A 15351-nucleotide genomic window follows, 5' to 3' on the forward strand; every position below is an offset into this window, starting at 1 on the left:
AATGTTCCCTTACTGACGCTTGCTCAACTTAACCCATCTCATTCCCCAGAACCAGATCCTGCAATGCCTCCTTCCTCATTGGGCTAGAAACGTACTGATCTAGAAAGTTCTCCTGAACACGCTTAATAAATTCTTCCTCCTCTCTACCCATTTACATGATTACTATCCCAGTCTATATTAGGATAAATTGAAGTCCCCCATTATCACTAATATAGTTCTTGCACCTCTCTGTAATTTCCCAGCAACTTTGCTCCTCTATCTTTCCCACTAGTTGGTGGTCCATAGAGTACACCGAGTAGTGTAATGACACCTCTATTATTTCTTAACTCTAACCAAATAGATTCTGTACTTGACCCCTCCAGGACATCCTCTCTCTCCAGCACTATAACATTCTCCTTAACCACAACTGCCACCCCACCTCCTTTCTTTCCTTCCCTATCTTTCCTGAACACCTTCTATCCCGGAATATTTAGTACCCAATCCTCCCCTTTTTTGTTATCACCACAACATATTCCCATGCGGCTATTTGTGCCTGTAGCTCATCAACGTTATTGACCATGCTTTGTACATTTACACACATGTACTGTAAACCTATCTTAGACCTTTTTGTATTCTCTCTTAATCTGACCCCACGTAATACTTACTCTAGTGTTTCTAGGGTATTTCTTACTCCAGTGCTATTTGTGTCTCCCAATCCTTTGTGCATTTTGTTTCTCCTTTCTTATGCTACATCCTGGTGCCCAATCCCCTGCCAAATTAGTTTAAACCCTTCCCAACTCCTCTAGCAACTGCCCACAAGGACATTGGTTCCAACTTTGTTGAGGTGCAACCCATCCAAGGGACAAGTGAAAGCCTTCTATTAAAACTATAGAAATTCCCCTGCTTAGCACCACAGTTAAGGCCTATTTCGCAGAAAAATGTCGTCCGCCTTACTTGGGGGTGGACCGTTGCACACACCATTTTGGGCACATCGGTAAGCACGGCCATTGCCTGCATGCAGCGGTAGATTTCAAATGAGGCACATCGTGATGTTAATCAGGAGGAGGAGGGGGTGGAGGGCTATCAGCAGGAGGCCTTACCCACCTAAAGTCTTCAGAGTGCAATTCTACGTGCACTTAAGCCAGGAGTAGTGTATTCAGAGACTCCGCTTCAGCATGGAAGTCACAGAATTCTGCCACCTTTTTGAACCAGGTCTGCAGTCTAAGAACAGGGCGATGACTGTGCTGCCAATGGCTCTCAAGGTGATCGTGTCCCTGAATCTTTTCAGCATGGATCCTTCCAGGTTGGAGCAGGCGATATACGTAACATTTCCCAGTTCACTGTCCATCGCTGCATCCGGGAGGTCACAGAGGCTCTGTACTCCAGGAGAAGGGACTTCATTGTCGTTTTTCTGAACAGAGAGAAGCAGGAGGAGTCTGCATGTGGCTTTGCCAGGACATCGGGCTTCCCCAAGGTGCAGAACGCCATTGACTGCAGACATGTGGCTTTACGGGCACCGCATATCAATTCTGAGATGTATCATAGGAACATAGAAACATAGAAAATCGTTGCAGGAGTAGGCCATTCGGCCCTTCAAGCCTGCACCACCATTCAATATGATCATGGCTGATCATGCAACTTCAGTACCCCATTCCTGCTTTCTCTTCATACCCCTTGATCCCTTTAGCCGTAAGGGCCACATCTAACTCCCTTTTGAATATATCTAACGAACTGGCCTCAACAACTTTCTGTGGTAGAGAATTCCACAGGTTCACAATTCTCTGAGTGAAGAAGTTTCTCCTCATCTCAGTCCTTATCTTTAGACTGTGACCCTAGTTCTGGACTTCCCCAACATCAGGAACATTCTTCCTGCATCTAACCTGTCCAATCCCGTCAGAATTTTATATGTTTCTATGAGATGCCCTCTCATTCTTTTATATTCCAGGGAATATAAGCCTAGTCAATCCAGTCTTTCTTCACATGTCCGTCCTGCCATCCCGGGAATCAGTCTGGTGAATCTTCGCTGTACTCTCTCAATAGCAAGAATGTCCTTCTTCAGATTAGGAGATCAAAACTGTACACAATATTCAAGGTGTGGCCTCACCAAGGACTTGTACAACTGCGTAAGACCTCCCTGCTCCTATACTCAAATCCTCTGGCTCTGAAGGCCAACATGCCGTTTGCTTCTTCACTGCCTGCTGTACCTGCATGCCTACCTTCAATGACTGATGTACCATGACACCCAGGTCTCGTTGCACGTCCCCTTCTCCTAATCTGTCACATTCGGATAATATTCTGCCTCCCTGTTTTTGCCACCGAAGTGGATAACCTCATATTTATCTACATTATACTGCATCTGCCATGAATTTGCCCACTCACCTAACCTGTCCAAGTCACCCTGCAGCCTCTTAGCATCCTCCTCACAGCTCACAATGCCACCCAGCTTAGTGTCATCTGCAAACTTGGAGATATTACATTCAATTCCTTCGTCCAAATCATTAATGTATATTGTAAATAGCTGGGGGCCCAGCACTGAACCTTGCGGTACCCCACTAGTCACTGCCTGCCATTCTGAAAAGGACCCATTTATTCCTACTCTTTCTTCCTGCCTGCCAACCAGTTCTCTATCCACGTCAATACATTACCCCCAGTATCATGTGCTTTAATTTTGCACACTAATCTCTTGTGTGGGACCTTGTTAAGAGTCTTTTGTAAGTCCAAATACACCACATCTACTAGTTCTCCCTTGTCCACTCTACTAGTTACCTCCTTAAAAAATTCTAGAAGATTTGTCAAGCATGATTTCTCTTTCATAAATCCATGCTGACTTGGACCGATCCTGTCACTGCTTTCCAAATACGCTGCTTTTACATCTTTAATAATTGATTCCAACATTTTCCCCACTGCAGATGTCAGGCTAACCGGTCTATAATTCCCTGTTTTCTCTCTCCCTCCTTTTTTAAAAAGTGGAGTTACATTAGCTACCCTCCAATCCATTGGAACTGATCCAGAGTCGATAGAATGTTGGAAAAATGACCACCAGTGCGTCCACTATTTCTAGGGCCACTTCCTTAAATACTCTGGGATGCAGACTATCAGGTCCCCGGGATTTATCGACCTTCAATCCCATCAATTTCCCTAACACAATTTCCCGCCTAATAAGAATATCCTTCAGTTCCTCCTTCTCGCTAGACCCTCGGTCCCCTAGTATTTCCGGAAGGTTATTTGTGTCTTCCTTAGTGAAGACAGAACCAAAATATTTGTTCAGTTGGTCTGCCATTTCTTCGTTCCCCATTATAAATTCACCTGATTCTGACTGCAAGGGACCTACGTTTGTCTTCACTAATCGTTTTCTCTTCACATATCTATAGAAGCTTTTGCAGTCAGCTTTATGTTCCCGGCAAGCTTACTCTCATACTCTATTTTCCCCCTCCTAATTCAACCCTTTGTCCTCCTCTGCTGAATTCTAAATTTCAGCCTGTGCTCAGGTTTGCTGCTTTTTCTGGCCAATTTATATGCCTCTTCCTTGGATTTAACACTATCCCTATTTCCCTTGTTAGCCACGGTTGAGCCACCTTCCCCGTTTTATTTTTACGCCAGACAGGGATGTACAATTGTTGAAGTTCAGCCATGTGATCTTTAAATGTCTGCCATTGCCTATTTACCGTCAACCCTGTAAGTATCATTCGCTAGTCTCTCCTAGCCAATTCATGTCTCCACTCTCCACCTTAATGAAGAATTCTATCATATTATGGTCACTCTTCCGCAAGGGGCCTCGCACAATAAGATTGCCAATTAATCCTCTCTCATTACTCAAGATCCAGTCTAGGATGGCCTGCTCTCTAGTTGGTTCCTTGACATATTTGTCTAGGAAACCATCCCTTATACACTCTAGGAAATCCTCCTCCACCGTATTGCTACCAGTTTGGTTAGCCCAATCTCTTTGTAGTATTAAAGTCACCCATGATAACTGCTGTACCTTTATTGCACGCATCCCTAATTTCCTGTTTGATGCCATCCCAACCCCACTACTACTGTCTGTGCACAACTCCCACTGGCATTTTCTGCCCTTTGGTGTTCCGCAGCTCTACCCATCCAGATTCCACATCATCCAAGCTAATGTCCTTCCTTACGATTGCGTTAATCTCCTCTTTAACCAGCAACGCTACCCCACCTCCTTTTCCTTTCTGTCTATCCTTCCTGAATATTGAATACCCCTGGATGTTGAGTTCCCAGCCTTGGTCACCCTGGAGCCATGTTTCCGTAATCCCAATGACATCATATCTGTTAATAGCTATCTGCAAAGTTAATTCTTCCACCTTATTACGAATGCTCCTCGCATTGAGACACAGAGCCTTCAGGCTTGTTTTTTTAACACTCTTTGTCCTTTTTGAATTATGTTGTAATGTGGCCTTTTTTGATTTTTGCCTTTGATTTCTCTGCCCTCCACCTTTCCTTATCTCCTTTCTACCTTTTGCTTCTGCCCCCATTTTACTTCCATCTGTCTCCCTGCATAGATTTCCATTCCCCTGCCATGTTAGTTTCAATCCTCCCCAACAGCACTAGCAAACACTCCCCCTAGGGCATTGGTTCCGGTCCTGCCCAGGTGCAGACCACCCGATTTGTACTCTTCCCCCAGAACCGGTTCAAATTTCCCAGGAATTTGAATCCCTCCCTCTTGCACCATTCCTCAAATCACGTGTTCATCTTAACTATCCTGCTATTTCTACTCTGACTAGCACGTGGCACTGGTAGCAATCCTGAGATTACTACCTTTTGAGGTCCTACTTTTTAATTTAACTCCTAGCTCCCTAAATTCAGCTTGTAGGACCTCATCCCATTTTTTACCTATATCATTGGTACCTATATGCACCTCGACAACTGGCTGTTCACCCTCCCCCTCCAAAATGCTCTGCATCTGCTCCGAGACATCCTTGACCCTTGCACCAGGGAGGCAACATACCATCCTGGAGTCTCGGTTGCGGCCGCAGAAATGCCTGTCTATTCCCCTTACAGTCGAATCCCCTACCATTATAGCTCTCCCACTCGTTTTCCTGCCCTCCTGTGCAGCAGAGCCACCCATAGTGAGATGAACTTAGCTGCTGCTGCCTTCCCCTAATGAGTCATCTCCCCAAACAGTATCCAAAACGGTATATCTGTTTTGGAGGGGGATAACCGCAGGGGACCCCTGCACTACCTTCCTTACACTGCTCTGCCTGATGGTCACCCATTCCCTATCTGCCTTTGTCACCTTTACCTGCGGTGTGACCAACTCACTAAACGTGCTATTCACGATATCCTCAGAATCGCGGATGCTCCAGAGTGAATCCATGCGCAGCTCCAGTGCCGCAATGCGGTCTGTCAGGAACTGCAGCTGGACACACTTCCTGCACACATAGTAGTCAGAGACACTGGGAGCGTCCCTGACTTCCCACATAGCACAGGAGGAGCATGACACAGGTCTGGGCGCTCCTGCCATGACTTAGCCCTTAAATTAACTTAATTTGGCAACAATGCCAAAAGTTACCTATTGATAAGGAAATAAAAAGCAAAAGATTAAATACTCACCAATCCACCAGCCAATCACTTATCCGCTTGGCTGTGACGTCACATTTTGATTGATTTATTTTTACTACTTTGTTTTACCTTCGGCCTCTGCACCAGCTGGCCTCCTCAACTGCCGCCGCTCCCACTCGCTGTCGCCGCCTTTTGTAGTCCCGAGCCCGCTCCTCTCTCGATGATGGCCTCCTCGACTGCCGCCACTCCCACTCGCTGCCGCCACCCTTTGTAGTCCCGAGCCCGCTCCTCTCGCGATGATGGCCTCCTCGACTGCCGCCACTCCCACTCACTGCCGCCGCCCTTTGTAGTCCCGAGCCCGCTCCTCTCGCGATGATGGCCTCCTCGACTGCCGCCACTCCCACTCACTGCCGCCGCCCTTTGTAGTCCCGAGCCCGCTCCTCTCGCGATGATGGCCTCCTCGACTGCCGCCACTCCCACTCGCTGCCGCCGCCCTTTGTAGTCCTGAGCCTGCTCCTCTCGCGATGATGGCCTCCTCGACTGCCGCAACCACAAAGGCTACCACTCTATTAATGTGCAGTTGATGTGCGACCACGCCCACCACATCATGACAGTGCATACTGCCAGAATACCGGGCAATCATGATGGCTTCATCCTGTGCCAGTGCGCTGTGCCAGAAATCTTCCAGCCACCATGTTGAATGCAAGGATGGCTGCTTAGAGACACGAACTATCCGTTCTGCAGCTGGCTGATGTCTCCCCTTCGAAACTCAGTCTTATATGACCAACAATCATATAATGAAAGTCATGCTGTCACAAGGAACATCATCGAGCAGACCATCGGGCTGCTAAAGCAATGGTTCCACTGCTTTGACTGCTTGGGAGGAGCCCTCCAGTACTAAGGAAGACACAATTAACCTTCTGGAAATACTAAGGGACCGAGGGTCTAATGAGAAGGAGGAACTGAAGGAAATCCTTATTAGTCAGGAAATTGTGTTAGGGAAATTGAAGGGATTGAAGCCCGATAAATCCCCAGGGACTGATAGTCTGCATCCCAGAGTACTTAAGGAAGTGGCCCTAGAAATAATGGATGCATTGGTGATCATTTTCCAACATTCTATCGAATCTGGATCGGTTCCTATAGATTGGAGGTTAGCTAATGTAACCCCACTTTTTAAAAAAGGAGGGAGAGAGAAAACAGGGAATTATAGACTGGTTAGCCTGACATCAGTAATGAGAAAAATGTTGGAATCAATTATTAAAGGTGTAATAGCAGCGTATTTGGAAAGCAGTGACAGAATCAGTCCAAGTCAGCATGGATTTATGAAAGGGAAATCCTGCTTGACAAATCTTCTAGAATTTTTTGAGGATGTAACTAGTAGAGTGGACAAGGAAGAACCAGTTGATGTGGTGTATTTGGACTTTCAAAAGGCTTTTGACAAGGTCCCACACAAGAGATTAGTGTGCAAAATTAAAGCACATGATATTGGGGGTAATGTATTGACGTGGATAGAGAACTGGTTGGCAGACAGGAAGCAAAGAGTAGGAATAAACGAGTCCTTTTCAGAATGGCAGGCAGTGACTAGTGGGGGTACCGCAAGGTTCAGTGCTGGGCCCCCAGCTATTTACAATATACATTAATGATTTGGACGAAGGAATTGAATGTAATATCTCCAAGTTTGCAGATGACACTAAGCTGGGTGGCAGTGTGAGCTGTGAGGAGGATGCTAAGAGGCTGCAGGGTGAGTTGGATAGGTTAGGTGAGTGGGCAAATGCATGGCAGATGCAGTACAATGTAGATAAATGTGAGGTTATCCACTTTGGTGGCAAAAACAGGAAGGCAGAATTTTATCTGAATGGTGACAGATTAGGAAAAGGGGGAGGTGCAACGAGATCTGGGTGTCATGATACATCAGTCATTGAAAGTTGGCATGCAGGTAGGTACAGTAGGCAGTGAAGAATGCAAATGGCATGTTGGCCTTCATAGTGAGAGGATTTGAGTATAGGAGCAGGGAGGTCTTCAGTTGTACAGGGCCTTGGTGAGGCCACACCTTGAATATTGTGTATAGTTTTGGTCTCGTAATCTGAGGAAGGACATTCTTGCTATTGAGGGAGGGCAGCGAAGGTTCACCAGACTGATTCCCGGGATGGCAGGACTGACATATGAAGAAAGACTGGATTGACTAGGCTTATATTCACTGGAATTTAGAAGAATGAGAGGGGATCTCATAGAAACATATAAAATTCTGACGGGATTGGACAGGTTAGATGCAGGAAGAATGTTCCCGATGTTGGGGAAGGCCAGAACCAGGGGTCACAGTCGAAGGATAGGGGGTAAGCTATTTAGGTCTGAGATGAGGAGAAACTTCTTTACTCAGAGAATTGTGAACCTGTGGAATTCTCTACCACAGAAAGTTGTTGAGGCGAGTTCATTAGATATATTCAAAAGGGAATGGCCCTTACGGCTAAAGGGATCAAGGGGTATGGAGAGAAAGCAGGAGTGGGGTACTGAAGTTGCATGATCAGCCATGATCATATTGAATGGTGGTGCAGGCTCAGAGGGCGAATGGCCTACTCCTGCACCTATTTTCTATGTTTCTATGCCGGAGCAAGTGTCCTATTTTGTTATGGTCTGCTGCATCCTTTACAACTTGGCCATCATGAAGGCACAGTCCTTGCCACCACGGTTCCGCAACCACCACAGGAGGAGGCAGGGGAGCCGCAGGAGGAAGGGAGGAGGCAGGCAGCAAATCCCTGTTTCGGATGGGCTGTCCTTGAGCACATCATTAGTCTTTGGTTCCAATGAATGAAATCCCAGATCCCCATTGCTCAACAGTTTCCCACCTTACCATCCCTCTGTCACTGCAGATGGCCTTGCAGGATGACCTTGAACAGCTCTGGTCCGAGAAGGCCTGACTGCACCACCATGGCATGGGCAGCAGTAGTCTAGGCTGCCTGGCTGACGGGCAACTGTAATGGCATTGGCGAAGTGGCAAGGGTGGGAGTACAAATGCTGTCATCCTGAGAGAGGACAGCAGGTTCATGCTCCCTGGAGCCCGCCTCCACTCCCCCGAAGCCCGCCTCCACTCCCCCGGAGCCCGCCTCCACTCCCCCGGAGCCCGCCACCACTCCCCCGGGAGCCCGCCATCACTCCCCCGGGAGCCCGCCATCACTCCCCCGGGAGCCCGCCATCACTCCTCCGGGAGCCCACCACCACTCCCCCGGGAGCCCACCACTACTCCCCCGGAGCCCACCACCACTCCCCCGGGGCGCCACCTCAGTATTCCTAGCCATCTATTGGAGGAAAGATTGCTGGACTGCTGTGAGACCCTGCAAGCCCCTTTCCACACTTGTAAACCCAGCCACGAAGGCAGCAGTCTGATCTTGCGTGGCAGCAAGCTGAGCCTGCATGAGAGCAGTCTGAGCTTCCACTTCAGACTTCAGACGTTGGGTTGCTTCCGCCTGTGCTGCAATGGAAGCTGCGACATTGCCCATCACACTCCGCATCACGGTTGGGTCCACAAGTACTTTAATGGAGTTGCTCATCACTTCAATCCTGGAAATCCAAGCTCCAAGCTCTACACATAGCCCCGTGCAATGTTGGAGTCAGACTCCTCCATGCTCCTTGACAGTGACAAGAGACTCTCTGGCAGACCTGCCATTGCTCCAAGCAGTTCTATGTGAATGCCCATCACCCTTCTTCTGAAGGCCACCCCATCGAAGTCCTCATTTGAGTCCTGTGCAGCAGAACTCGTCTGTTAATTCGCGCTCCAGGGAGCTGGCACTTGCGCTATCCTTTCCTCAGGCCTGGCTGTAGCCCCCTTGTGCCCAGTGACTCATTACATGCAGATGCTAACTCTATACTACCCTCTAAAGTTTGCGCAGTGCAATTTTCTGAGCTGATGCCTGCGAGTGTCAGATTGAGTGACAGTGCCTCTTCAACTCCATCATTCTCCTCCTCTAGTTCTTCAAGCACTGGCTGGGCTGCATGCAGTTCTTGGGTATCTGAAAGGAGAAAAGCACAAGGGTCGGGTTGTGGTGAGGGGGGATATCAGTATCAACCTGTAAATCAGAAGAGATTGTACGATGAGGGGGAAGTGGGATGTGAAAAGAAGGATCAGTTATGAGCTTACCGTCATCATCAATGCTTTCAACCTCGACGCTCACCACAGCCACTCCAATTATCTGCAGGGCAGCCTTCTCCAGTGCAGTAACGTTGTGCAGACGTGCAACAAAGCACCTCCCCTTTAAGAAGTGCAAAGAGGCTTTCACTCTGCAGACAAACTTTAATTGGACAGCAGACTGCATCAGATATTGGTCCCCTTGCTGAGCGCTGAGTGAACTAGCAGTGCGTTTAGCACTGGGCTCAGTGTTGCAGTCATGCTAATGAGCAGGCAGCATGAAGTTGCATGCTGTCTGCAGAACTTTCAACAAGTGTGAGCAATTCGCACATCACAACCCCCGCGCCTGTTATTGGGCCCAATCCAAATTCAACCCCTGCGGTTTTAGTTCTAAAACTATAGGTTGTATAATGTCTAGAATTACTAGCACATGCTGACATAAGATTGTGATGTTGATGTAGAAGAGCAGGGGATTACAAGTGACATCCCCCAAGTGAGGGAGATTTGGAAGCCTCCGTTGTTATCCCTCTTTAGAATTACTGGTTAGAGGCAGCCTGACAGCTGACATAACCTCTCCTGGTGTAATATCTCAAAGTTCTGTCCAGCAACACTGTGAATGGAGTTGGCGGATTGTGGATAGCTCTCCCACTCGTAATGTCACCGGGGCAGAACTTGTAATGCCATATGAGGGAGAGTTCACAACAAGATTTGCTTTAAGGCTGCCCCTCACCAGTAGCTCTGACGCAAAAAAACTGGTAATGAGGAGTAACTGAAAAAGTAGCAACTTCTCTTTAATGCCTGTTTGGCAACAAATCAAATTGCATAATAATTTTAGTAATCTTACTAAAGATCAAAACGGGTAGAGCGTCCGAAGTCCGGAAACCTCGGGACCAAGGCCGTTCCGGATTTCGGAACGTCTTTCCAACGTCCCAAATCCGGAAATGACCGGGCCGAGGTTCAGGTATTTTCTGATTTTGGAATGTCTTTTCGACGAGGTAAGGGGCGGGGGTCGGCGGTGGGGTGGGGGGGCGGTATCTGGTTCGGGTTCGGCAGCATTGGCTGCTGGTCGGCGGCTGGGGAAAGACCTGCGTTGAAGACCTGCAAAAAAAGGTAAGTTAAAGTTTTTATTTTTAAATTCCTTTTCAGCGATTTAGTAGGTAAGGGTTTTGTGAATGTTCTGTGATTTATTTTTATTTTGGGGGGTTTTTCCCCCTCCCTAGGCCCAATTCACAGCAGTAATCGGTTTAAAAATTGTCCGGATTCCGGAACATTCCAAATTTCGGAACTCCGGATTTCAGATGCTCAACCTGTAGTACATTTTATAAAAGAGACATGCACTTTTTCATATTTTAGGCACAGAAAAAATGTTTCTTAATCTATGTTGCAGTCAACAAACACGAGGTGCAGTGTTTGATGAAAGTCTTCAGTACACTTGCTGGCACTTTTCCCGAGCAACGTGTTGCAATAGGATTGGATCGAAACAAGTTCAGAAATGTTCTGCACACTACATTTGGAATGACTGATGACATGATCATGGACAGAGGTGAGAGTTACAGTATGTTGCAGATATGGTAAATTTTTATGAAATGTAAATCTGCAGATTAAACAACATTGGATCTTGCCTAGAGTCACTGTAGAAATGTGCATGCATGCTTGTATATGTATGCAGAGCTGTGCTCACTAGTTTTTAAATACTGGTTACATTTTTTAATGTTCAAAATGAGGCAATGGCTGCCCCAGTTCTTTATTTGCATTACACCATTGGAAGTTACATTTAACAAGGTTTCTACACAGGTCCAGTGGGCTGCCTGGGAATTTGTATACACCTAGTTTAGTACCAGACTGCAGATATCTGGCAGTGGAGGTGGTTTCACACTTCTTGCCTTTAGTATTGTTACAGTTCTATCAAATAGCTAGAAAAATTGTTTGCTATGCTGTAGACTAAATATGTAAACTGTCATGTAGCAAATCCATGTGTGGTGCCTCAGTAGTGAGCTATGGAGTGTTCATTGAGTTTCCAATCTGTAATCAGTAACCCATATCTCACATCTGAGGCACAGTACATGGATTTGCTACAAATCATTTTTAAATGACAGTTTACAGATTTAGGCGAGAGCTGCAAAATATGAACCCAAGGCATTTTCTTTTCATTGACTCAAGTATAGTTCGGAGCAGCTAACGTTAAAATATTTTAAAAATGTAGCATTATTTAGTGCTGGGCCAAATTTCAGCAATGGGTAGATAGAAGCTAAAGTCTATCTTTGCAGGGTGACTGCTTTCTTTGTGCCATACATGGCTTAGTTCTTGGACTTGACTTTAATAATATGTTGTTTGTCAGAAAATCGGGAAATCTGACGAGCATTTTAGGCTGTACAACTTTGTTTTACTTATTCTTGGGATATGGATGACATTGGTAAGGCTGCATTTGTTCCCCATCTCCAGTTACCCAGAAAAAGTGTAGAAAGGTGACACACGACGCGTGGGGAAATCCACAATATTAATCAAGTGATCATGAAAGAACAGTGAAAGCATTGTGAGATCAGTAAGAGCCAGAACACTTCATATCACGCAGGTGGTATACGCTTCTGCAAGAGCAACAGCCATGCAATCTTTAACAAGCTTTGTGCATTGTAGGAAGCAAAGAAATGATCTAAATTCCTAGAAGCTAGTACATACTTAGCAACACCGTGCACCGTTGCATATGGTAAACATTTTCAAGTTTAGAAAGTTTGCAGGACTGCCAAAGGATTTCTGACATTCCGAAAGATCAGTGGGTGGATCAGCACACCAAAGGCTAGATTTTCCGCTCTTCTGCGTCTCGTTTCACGCCCCAATGGGGCGGTAAATGCTGTTTCTGGGCGTGAAACGGGGCGTCCAGAATCTAGCGCCCAGCCAGAAGATTTGCAAATAGTTTTGCGGCGACGCAAAAACTTACCGTTCCATCCTCCGTTTTGACCATCGGTATGACATAAATTGTTGTGCAAGGCTGCATGAGCGCCCCAGATGGAACTTTCAGCCCTAACGCCTCATTTAACGACCGCCCCAGAAAACGACTGAAAAAAAACAGACGGTCCCAGGGTGCAGCAGGCGCTACTGGCAGCATATTTAAACGGAGGCTGGAGGATCTTGTATCGCAGTTGTCAGTGACTGATACGGATGTGAGCAGAACGCTGCGTGAGACTCTGAGTTGCAAAAGGCACTTTTATGTGCATGACACTTTACTTACAAGAGATTCCAATGGGGGCAATACTCGTTCGCCAGCAAATCATGCTGGTTGCTATTGTAAGGCGGCTTCAAGCTGGAAGAAGGGTTTTTGTCCATGTTGGGTCATGGAATCAAAGAGGTCGCAGACGTTTGGGGAGGAGGACTTGCCCCCCACGGGTTTACAGGGAATATCGCTCATATATCCACATCTCTGATGCACAGTACGTTAGAATGCTGCGCCTCTGAAAAGAAGTGCTGACAGAGATATGTCAGCTCATATAGGCAAACCTACAGCCTACCAGCACCAACAGGACTGTGCTGCCCATCAAGTTGCAGGTGACTGTGGCGGTGCCCGTCTATGCCTCCAGCTCCTTCCAGATAGCAGCAGGGGACATATGCAGCATCTTGCAGCATGCTGCACATTGCTGCATTTTCTAGGTTACGAGGGTTCTGTATGCCCACAGAATGGACTTCATCAAGTTCCCAATGAGCAGAGACAGCCAGAATGAGAGGGCTCTTGGATTTGGACAATTTTCAGGCTACCCCAAGGTTCAAGGTGCCATTGACTGTACACACGTCGCCTTGCGAGCACCATTACACAATGCATATTCAGAAACCGAAAGTGTAAAGTCCTTACTCTACAGTATGAAATCACATGAGGCACATTCTGGGGACAAGGTCACTCTGTGACCTTAACTCTTTATTCACAGAACTCCAAAGACGATGACCTGCGTGGGATCTCCCTTTTTGTACCTCCAGCATGAGTTAAAGTATCCATTGTTGGGAACAAAGGGACTATGGCCAGGCATTCCGCGCTGACTGTCCCTTTGACTGCTCTTTAGTACCCTATTAGTGGGTGTCAGTGGCCCCATTCTGGGCCGCATTGTCCACTGTGATGGCGTGAATGTCCGTTCAGCCTGCCATTGTCTCTGTTGAAGGCCTACTCTGGGGTCTATTGCTGCCTGGGGAGTGTCGGACTGCCCCTGCCTGCCTTCAGGGCTCTGAGTCGCATTGATGATGTTGACTCCCTGATCCATCGCCACGTTAGAGACAGAATTGCACGCGTATATTATTTTCGTCCCTTCCTCCCCCACCATGAAAGTTTGAGCCATCAACACCGTCGCTTCCAAGGTCAAATCTTTGGTCTCAATTAATTTGCGGAAAATTCCCGCATGACCGATGCCCTCGATAAAGAAGTCCCTTAGCATCTCCCCCCTGCAAGCGTCTGTGAACTTAGAGGCTGGCCAAATGCCTGAGGTCCGCTATGAAGTCCGGTATGCTCTGTCCTTCACGACGTCGGTGGGTGTAGAATCTGTGTTGGGCCATATGTATGCTACTCGCCAGTTTGAGGTGCTCCCCGATCAATTTGCTAAGTTCTTCAAAGGTTTTGTCCGTCGGCTTTTTGGGTGCTAGTAAGTCCTTCATGAACACGTATGTCTTTGGTCCGCAGCTGGTCAAAAGTTGAGCCCTTCGCTTGTCGGCTGCTGCATCCCCCAGCCATTCTTTCGTAACGAAGCTTTGCTGAAGCCTCTCGACAAAATCATCCCAGTCTTCCCCCAACACAGTGCCGTTCCTCTGTGCTACCGGTGGCCATTCTCGTGGGTCGTGAATTCCCGTTTCTCGTCGCCAATGTAAAGTCCTTGCTCTGCAGTATGAAACCACATGAGGCACATTCTGGGGACAAGATCACTCTGTGATCTTAACTCTTTATTCACAGAGCTCCAAAGACGATGACCTTGCGTGGGACCTCCCTTTTTATATCTGTGTGATCAGGTAAGGAGTGTCTCCCACAAGTTCACTCCTTGTGGTCAAGGTGTGCATCTAGCTTGAGTGTATACAGTAATACAGTGGTGTTACATTGTGGTTACATACATGACAGAAAGGGATACCACTCCCTAAACATACAATTGGTCTGTGACCACACTCAGCACATCCTCACAGTGAATGCCCGCTATCCAGGGAGCACACGTGATGCTTTCATCTTGCGTGAGAGCAGTGTCTCACGAATGTTTCAGCGACAAAGACAAGGTCAGAGCTGACTGATCGGGGACAACGGGTACGGCCTGGCCACCTGGCTCATGACCCCCCTCTGGAACCCTGCCACAGAAGCCAAGCAGCGCTATAATGAGAGCCATGCAGGCATCCACAGCATCAGCGAATTGGTGTGCTGAAGCAGCGCTTCCGATGCATGGACCGCTCTGGAGGCAGCCTTCAATACTCCTCACAACAGGTCTCAGAGTTCATTGTCGTCTGCTGCGTGCTACACAACTTAGCCATCATAAGGGGACAGGCATTGCCAGTGGGGATTACAGGACCACCTCAGGAGGAGGACGAGGAACAGGAGCCTGGCGAGGAACCCATTGCTCATCCACCACAACCACAGGGAGGCAGCATGGAGATGTGGCTGCAGCAAGAGCCTTCTGTCGCCAGCTCATCATTAACCAGTTTTGTTGAGCGGGGAAAGTGGGGTTGCAACATTGACGTGCTACTCTATGCCACCATGTTGGCTATTCTACACTTGCTTCTGCAAA

At 47.4% G+C, this 15351-nt stretch overlaps 1 protein-coding gene across 1 annotated transcript in view; it reads left to right on the plus strand.

Moving 5' to 3' along the window:
* The window catches only part of clxn (calaxin), a 47808-nt gene that overhangs the window by 9995 nt on the left and 22462 nt on the right, over positions 1 to 15351 (plus strand). The window contains exon 2 of the mRNA XM_070880921.1: positions 11004 to 11159. Coding sequence (XP_070737022.1) covers positions 11004 to 11159 — 156 coding nt within the window. The remainder of the gene's footprint in view (positions 1 to 11003; positions 11160 to 15351) is intronic.

Source organism: Pristiophorus japonicus, chromosome 5 (genome assembly GCF_044704955.1).
Source record: "Pristiophorus japonicus isolate sPriJap1 chromosome 5, sPriJap1.hap1, whole genome shotgun sequence".
Classification (NCBI taxonomy): Eukaryota; Metazoa; Chordata; class Chondrichthyes; family Pristiophoridae; genus Pristiophorus; species Pristiophorus japonicus.